An 8919-nucleotide genomic window follows, 5' to 3' on the forward strand; every position below is an offset into this window, starting at 1 on the left:
AGGTACTTAATTTCAGTTTGTAATTCTTATTATTCCAATTTTATAGTATTTTCTTATAATTTTACTAACTGGCAACACAAATAAGTAGCCGGGTGGCGGATCGACTGCCAGCAGCCGTTTATGTTCAAAAATTCAAATTGTTCCGAGAAGTGTGAGTTGGCTATTGTAAATTCTGTGATAATTTTTAATTTTTATTCCCTTAAATCATGGCTGAAAGAACTTCATCCAGATTAGCATCGTACAAGAATGCTGGCCATGGAACTACTGTAAGTCGTCTTTTGTTTCCATTATAATGCATGAACAATGAGAAATTTGTTAACGGCACTCCTTCAGCCTTAGATCCTTTAATCTTTATATTCAATGCTAAAATATAAATAATATAAAACAAACGGAATAACTGTTATAAGTTAGTCTTTGTTATTTTCATATTAGGTAAAAAATAATAAGTTCATGTCAATAATTCAGACTCCATTTTTAATCCACGATATAACCATTGTCTTGATAATCGTACTTGCCTAGTTAAATTAACGGAGTGTTAGTATATTCTCTTTGTAGTTATATAAGTCACAGCAGCTGAGCAGTGTTTATGGAATAATTATAACTATCATTATGACCAAAATGCACACGTGGTGACGGCCAAAACTAAAGTTCGAAAAGAGTTAACAACTTTTAAAACAAATGAGGATTCATTTGTTTTAAAAGTAGATAATTATTCGAATCTTATAATTATTGTTTTATAATAACTTTGATAGAAGTTTTTTTTTTTTTTTTAATAAAAGTGATTGATGCACAGTTATAATAGTCTACATTGCACTGTATAATTTTCAATAAACACTTTTTAACATTCATATAATTCGAGATTATGACCTACGACCTCACTAACTATGTACCCTGAGGGTTCACAATTCAATTATTCTATCGTAGAGTTCAGTAATAAGTATCATCCACTTGTTTGTTTTACTCCGAAAATTCGTAGCATTCAAGCCACCTACCCAATGTTTAACACTATAGAAAGTTTATTATTATTATCTGCATTTATCTCGCGTAAGTGGGCTAGTCTCTACACTTTTCTATTCATGTTATGAAAAATATTTAGCTTAGTTTATTAGTTTTTACTATTATGGGGTCCTTCTTGGCTGAGGTGAGCCAGAGTGTGAAGAAGTAATTAGGCAGGTCAGCATAATTGAGCTGACTATCAAAGATATTCTTACCTCTTGCTTGCTGCCATTGTGTTTGGGTTTCATCTCACATAAAATCTGGTATAATTAAGCTACTATGCTGTGCAATGTAAAAAAAACTCAGGCTCTGGACCTGGTGTCAAACCTTTATAGGATTACACTTAAATATATTCAAGTGAATACAGTATTAATATAATTCTAGGAACTCCGCCGCAAACGCGCGGAACTCAGCGTAGCTCTGCGCAAGCAAGCTCGAGATGAGCAGCTCCTCAAGCGCAGGGCACTCTCCCCTGAGGCAGGGGACGAGATTGAGCCTGAAAAGCCAGTGTCTCCTGCTGATATTGTACAAGGTAAGGCATAGGTATAAATAGGTGCCACTGGATAATTATAAGAAGCACAATACATTTCCAACCTAATATTTTATCTTCATAAAGTTTGGTAGTGTTTCCACGATCCATGTTTTTATCATGTCTAGTGACTAATTTTAATTAGTTGATAAAAGGTCAGCATTATCATATTCAGCTATATAACTACTGTATAACTAAATACATTTTTAAACAATGTTTTACATTGCATCAAACACATTTCCAAAAGTGTCTTCCAGCTCTTTGATTACACTAATAGAGTGCTAGCTAGCACAAAACATAGTTTTATTCAATTTCTTACTAATTTTTTTAATGTTTATAAATAAAATATCAGTACAAAAAATACTACTGCACAAAATTAATCTCCAATGGCATCTAGGTCTCAAATCCAATGACCTACCAACGAAGACGCTATCAGCGCGCGCCGCTCGCCGCATGCTCTCCCGGGAACAGAACCCGCCCATCACAGTCATGGTGGAGGCTGGAGTCATCAAGCCATTGGTAGAAGCTCTAGATAGAGATGATTGGTAAGTATGCATGTATTTACTTGATGATTATCATTGTATATAATGATTATTATTTCTAAATAACACTTGTATGACTACTACTTATACTATTGACTACACCATAGCTTTAACTGTTTTTATGACTGTTAAGGTGCACTAAGGTTTGGAAAAGTAAAAGGTTTGCCTGGCTTGGCATGTTACTACCAGAATGAATCTCAATATAACAGCTTCTAGTCCATCTATATGTGACCCACTCATGGTAGAGTATCCACTTGCAATTATCATTCTACAGTTTTTACTTAATTTTTCCTCAGTTCGGATCTTCAGTTTGAAGCAGCATGGGCGCTGACCAACATAGCATCAGGGACTCACGACCACACAATGTCTGTAGTAGATGTAAGTATCCTACTAATACAAAAGAGCTAATGACGATGTTCAGATACCTGTGTAAGCTCATCATGCCTTTAATCTCTTTATCTTGGGTTAACAAGTGCAGTACTGCCCTCTGCAAGTGCTTTCCAACTTCATAGTTTTACCTTACATGCATATTGTATTGTAAGGCCAGAAGTTTTTACGAAACATCCTATATGTTTCGTCTTTTATTCAGAAAACAACTTATCATTGGGCAATTATATTCAGTCAGAAAAACCTCGAGAAATAACCAAATATTTGTCTTCCTAGGGTGGGGCAGTGCCCAAACTGATCACACTCCTCGCCCGCGGCGGGGTAGTGGGCGAGCAGAGTGCTTGGGCGCTGGGGAACATCGCGGGCGATGGACCCGGGACCCGCGACCTGGTGTTGGACGCGGGCGTGCTGCCAGCGCTGCTGCCGCTGCTCACGACCACCACGCCCGCCAGCCAACTGCGCACTGCCGTGTGGACCTATAGCAACCTCTGCAGGTAACAGAACAAATGTCGTCCAAATTGTTAGTAGTATGCAACATATTAAAAGATGATTTTATTAAAATATATCCTGAATGTTTGCCTGATCATAAAATAAGGTCAAAACTAGGGAAAACTTTATTAAATGAATGGTAGCTAAGGCTAACTGTGAAACTTCCGTTCCTTTTTATATCAGACCCCTTTTATTACATAGAGACTAGTTAACAGTGTTATCTAGTTACTCCTAAGCATTTTCTTGAATATATTGGCAACTAAAAGTCGTAATAATTTTAGGCACTATTACTAACTGAGTACTATTCACTAAACAATGATTATTTGTTATAGAAACAAGAATCCATTAGTGAAATTCGACATGGTGGCGCCAGCTTTGCCGTATGTGTCTGAGCTTTTGGAGACAGCTGACCATGATGTATTGGGTATGTGAACTTAAAATAGTTTGAAAGCACAACCCCATTTCAAGCATATTGCATGCTCTGGATCATTATTAAATATTAATAAGCATTATAAATTATATTTCCTTGTGAGACACCTTTATTCCACATTATCTTTGTAATTACAAAAAAATGTGTTCACACTAAAATCTTGCACAGCTGATGCCTGCTGGGCTCTCTCGTACCTGACTGATGGCCCTAACGACCGCATCGAGGCGGTGCAGGCGACGCCCAAGCTCCTCATGCGACTGGTAAAGCTTCTGGAGCACAATTCTCCTGCTGTGAGGACACCAGCTTTGAGGTCCATCGGGAACATGCTCACTGGCTCTGATGAACAGGTATCAACTTTATTACTGATCACATGATCAGCATACTATATGACCATTTTACTTGAAATTAATTCGTCGCAATTGCATCGCCTCAGCGCCTGATGGAAATGATAATCATTTCTGTTAAATTCCTAACTCTTATGAAAAGACTGTTCATTATAAAGATCTTTCTTACCAATTATTATTCTTACTAATAATATAAATTCGAAAGTTAGTGAAGATATTTGTAAGAAACGGCTAAACAGATTTGGATAAAATATAGCACATGTATAGACCACATCCTGGATTATTGTAGACTATTTTGTTCTCATGAGAAGCAATGGAGTTTTTAAATAGATGATAGCGTCGTATCGGTTCCGCTTCGAGTTTGATTAACTTTTACAGGAAAGACTTTTGAAAACATCTAGTAAAGAGTAAAAATTAACAAATGCAACTATTAACAAACATAGCCAACGAAGTCGATTTAAGTGAGTTTAAATATAATTCTGTCATCAGACTGATCGCTGTCTGGACGCGGGCTGCCTGGAGCACATAATGACGCTCCTGCGCTGCGGGAAGCCGTCTCTGATGAAGGAGGCGGCGTGGGCGGCCAGCAACGTGCTCGCGGGCACGCAGCCGCAGATACAGCGCGCGGTAGACGCCGGCTTGCTGCCCCATCTGTGTCATGTTATCACTAGCAAGGATATTAAGTGAGTGATGTTTAAAACTTGGATTTTAGGGTTCTGTTGGAACTTAAAAGATTCTGATTGAGCCATAAAAGGTGAACTTTCAAAGAAAATGGTAAGATGTAGAGTGAAAGATCTGTGACGATATTCGTAGTTGTATTAGTGGTAAAAACAAACATCTGAACTGATAAGTTAATTGGCATACAGATAGAGGAAGTGTTGGGTTATATAGGATACTTTGATTATGTAATGTGCACAACGCAACTATTATGGAAAAACATTCAAATGTTGTTATTAATAGAACATAATTTCTAGGTGTCAAAAAGAAGCAGCATGGGCTGTAACAAATCTCTGTTTGGGTGGAACGCGTCAGCAACTGGACGCTCTGTTTAGCAGTGGTATACTGCAACCGTACTGCGCGCTGTTGCACGCACGTGACACCCGCGCCGTCACCGTCGTTCTGGACGGTATTACGCACTTATTGCAGGTATGAAACACTAATTATGATTATTACTTATCATCTGCAAATGTAAGTCAGTTAATAAAACAAACAGAACACTACCACAGCTCACACACCCATAGTAAGTCACGATAATATCAATCAAAGTGTGTAATTTGTTTTCATATTTATTCTTTGCTTCAAGCAGTGAAATATCTGTTTGACTTCTATTTTTTTTTATTTATCCAGGCGGCAGCTAAATTCGGTCACTTGGAAGCAATGTGCCTCAAATTGGAAGAGATTGGTGCTTTAGATCAAATCGAAAATCTACAGCAGCATGAGAATGAACAGGTTGGTACATGCTACTACTCAATTATACATATTATGTGAAATATGGACTAGAAAATACTAATTTGTTTCTAAAATTGGGCAAAACTTATATGGGTTTTTATAACACAATGCATGGCATTAGAAACTCAATATTTTTTTTCAATTATGACCATTTATGTTGTAAATCTACAAAAAGAAAACTATTTTACAGGTATATAGAAAAACTCTTCACATATTAGACACATATTTCGCCGAACAAGAGGATGCGACTGCCCAACCTGAACAGACTGAGGAAGAATATCAGTTCGGCATTAATGCTAACCCAAATATTAACTTTTAATGGTGTAACTCCAGAATAGGCCCTACCTTCGACTATTTGTACTGAGTTGTAGGTCTGTTATTCATCTATTTCTGTATGAAAGCAGAGCCTGAATCTTTGTAGGCCAAGATTTAATAGTTTAGTCACACAGTAATAATTTAATTAAAAGCCTCGAAAAGAGTTATTGTTCATGGACACACTCCAAAAGATAACGACAGGTACTTAGGCTTGTCAATAAAAAATTATAAATCATTAGAAATCATGATAACAAAATATAATTTTCTCTTTAGTATTAATTTAGGACTAAGAGCCTGCCACAGATAATGTTACACAAATAATTGTAATATCAAGCTGGTCTTGAAATTAAAGAGATATAAAACTATGGAATAATTAATTATTATTACATGTACATTACTTTGGCTTCTATTTCTAATGTCAGGCCACTGAACTAAGTAATACGTGTTGGTCCAAGTTTTATCTCTGACTGATTTGTGATACTTGTTGCCTTCTAATTTTTTAATAAACATGTTTATTTTTTTTATTGTTTTATTTTCTATTAATACCTAAGCAAATTATCTTGGAGACAATTTTACAAAAAGGGCCATGTTTGAAATGGTGAATATTTACCCGTTTGAAACTGAATTCTTATTTAGATACAGATAAAACTGTCACACTTTAAACACTCCTATACGCTAACCATCGGTTAAAATATTGATTGTCATATTGACAGTTGCAATTAACACTACGCTAACTTGGAAATTTTAACTTTACAGGGGAGATGTTTAAAGTGAAAATAAGATAAATTTTATGCTAGACAACGTTTTATGTAATTCAAGAATTTTTCATTTTGTAGCAAAAAAAAAAAGAAATTATGTAAGCTTATAAAAGATGAAGAAATAATAATTTTGCTCTCTAATGGACATTAGCCCGAAATCACTTAGCAAAGTGTTAATTGCAGCTGTCAATAGAGTGAAATATTTACATGTTACTTAATAAAAAGTAATAACGCTGACATAATAAAAAAAATAATGGGCTTAACACAGTTTTATTACCAAAAAAGTTAAATTTAAGTTACATCTAAAAACCTATGCCTTATTCTGCTCCTTTAGTTTTTCTAGTTGTTGCCTGAAACAAAAATATATTATCAATATAAACTACAAAAATTAATTAACAAAACTTATTTCAATAGGTAATATATATGAAATAAAATATTTCTCAAGGCATATCTTTCTTAACAATTTGTTTTAATTACAAGCTTTTGAATTTTTTTGTTGAATTTCTTATGAATTTTAAATTTGTATAATAATACATAGCGATGCGTTGGTTATAATGATGTAAGTGGCAAGACACCTGAATATTATTGTAGAGCAGATTTGTCTTAAAGATTCATGAGCCCAGAACTCATTTTATAAATGTGAACCTTAACCAAAAGCAGTGATAGCCTGGTTAGGTGTGAAATGAGACGAATGTCTGCAGGTTCAAACCCCAAGAGCACACACCTCTGACTTTTCTAGAAAGGTGTGTATTCATTGTGAATTATAACTTGCTTTAGCGGTGAAGGATAAACGCTGTGTGGAAATTATCATTAGTTTTAACTTTAGTAATATTTTATTTTACATCATTCGGGCATATGCCCTTTGTTACTGACTAATCATAGTAGTCGTACTGCTCTTATTTCTTATAAGGAAAGATGTTAGGAAACAATGGTTGATTCTTTAATCTGGAAATTTAACAATTACTTACAGAGTACACTAATACAACAAAAGGGAATTAATTATAAAGGTAAGAAGAAGGTAAGAAAACACGAGAAGTAATGCAAGGGTACATTTTTCTACTTTTGCGCAGGTAATATGACTTTTGGTTAAGGTTTCACCCGCCTAACAACTCAGTTCAGAATAAATTTATAATATAAAAATTCTAACCTCAACTGTTGATTAAAATCGTCTTGAACGATATCATCCTCCCAGTTGTCTTCCCAGACTGACACGTCTTCGTCGTCAGCGTCCTCGGTTCCCCAATCTTAGCACAATCACACAAAATAACATTAATACAGGTGAGTAGACAAAACACAATCACAATTTTGTAAAGAATTACGTACTTTCCGCGGGAAATTCTTCAAACTCATCATCTTCTTCAAGAAGGCCGAGGTCTACTTTCTGTTTGTCTGCCATTATTGGTACTTTTATGTGAATTTGAAATAAATTTAGGGTAAACACAACCACAACCGCTTACTCAGTTTTGTTTTCGACAAGTCACGGTTTTGGTGTTGCCATTAAATTAAATTTAAAAATGTAAAACTTTCCATTTCCCATACATTTTTTAAAATATCTAAATCGGAAAAAATGTTTTTGTTGAATAACATGGTGTGGGAAATTATATTAATACGTTAAAACGACGGAATTTACTGGCTTTAAAATTGTATGCTTTATATAAACAATATTTAAGCGTTATATTATTTCTTTTTCGATAGTTTCGTGATTCGATTACCTACACAGTTATGTACTAGCTATTGAATTCAAAATTCGAAAGCAACATGCCAGCGGCATTTTGCTAATCACAGGCATGATCATCATAATCATCAATTCTTTAAGAGTTTTGTTTGAAACGAACACATCTAACCGGCGCGGCGGCCACAACAAAAATATAAAACCGAAATAGCCTAGTTAGGTATGGAACGGACTGCCGAGTTGAATGAATGGCCGCAGCTTCGAATCCTAATCATTTATGTTTGTAGGTATTCTTTATGGGTTATCATTTGCTTGAAACTTGCATAACTGAGACGTTCTCCATGGTAATTTTGAGGGTGTGTGAAGTGTACTAATCCAACGTGTTGGACGAAACCCTAATCCCTCTCAGTAGTAGAGGAAGTCCGAGCCCATCAGTGGGACAGTATATAATACACGGCCAATATTATTATATACAACAAATCTATAATCTTTTGACTAATTTTTAATTCCGAATGGTCACCTATTGCCCATATTTTTTAATTGAGGCCAAATCTTAGTGAACTAGTTAACATACGTTTTGCCTACGATTATAATACTTACTCTATGACTTTTAGGTCATCATCATCATCATCAGCCACATAAAGTCCACTCCTGAACATAGGGCTCTTCTAAAAATTTCTAGACGGACTTGTCAAAAAAGGCCTGCACCCAGCATGTATCTGCGACCTTTATTTAAACACCCGTACTTGTATAATAGACATTTATGTCACGAGTCTATACAGATTACAGGCTCATACGATTGTTTGCATGTCGATTTTTTATCAATTTGGCAAGTTTTATTGATATTTTAAATTTATAAATCCCATATTATATAACCCGATAACATTATCAAGCTCTAAAATATGTTAGACAAACAAAGGAATGGAAAAGTAATAAGTGTAGGCTTCGTGATAAGACTATGTTTGGATATAAATTAAACAAATTATAATCAACCAGAAAAAACACATA

General features: G+C 35.1%; 1 protein-coding gene across 1 annotated transcript; it reads left to right on the plus strand.

Annotated features, from left to right (window-relative positions):
* Positions 1-60: 60 nt before the first annotated feature.
* Positions 61-6001, plus strand: LOC115446407 (importin subunit alpha-5). The gene is made up of 11 exons (XM_030173061.2): positions 61-266; positions 1381-1528; positions 1923-2070; positions 2364-2445; positions 2731-2948; positions 3276-3367; positions 3542-3720; positions 4207-4400; positions 4692-4863; positions 5065-5166; positions 5357-6001. Exons 1-11 carry the CDS (start codon positions 207-209, stop codon positions 5483-5485), a joined length of 1524 nt encoding a protein of 507 aa, XP_030028921.2. The 5' UTR covers positions 61-206; the 3' UTR covers positions 5486-6001.
* Positions 6002-8919: the final 2918 nt, after the last annotated feature.

Source organism: Manduca sexta, chromosome 28 (assembly GCF_014839805.1).
Source record: "Manduca sexta isolate Smith_Timp_Sample1 chromosome 28, JHU_Msex_v1.0, whole genome shotgun sequence".
Classification (NCBI taxonomy): domain Eukaryota; kingdom Metazoa; phylum Arthropoda; class Insecta; order Lepidoptera; family Sphingidae; genus Manduca; species Manduca sexta.

Excerpts from the sequence above, each read along its gene's own strand:
- LOC115446407 (XM_030173061.2), top strand. The coding sequence starts at position 207 with ATGGCTGAAAGAACTTCATCCAGATTAGCATCGTACAAGAATGCTGGC. Across the intron at positions 2,446-2,730 it reads ACACAATGTCTGTAGTAGAT|GGTGGGGCAGTGCCCAAACT; the intron begins GTAAGTATCCTA and ends TTGTCTTCCTAG. Across the intron at positions 3,721-4,206 it reads TCACTGGCTCTGATGAACAG|ACTGATCGCTGTCTGGACGC; the intron begins GTATCAACTTTA and ends TTCTGTCATCAG.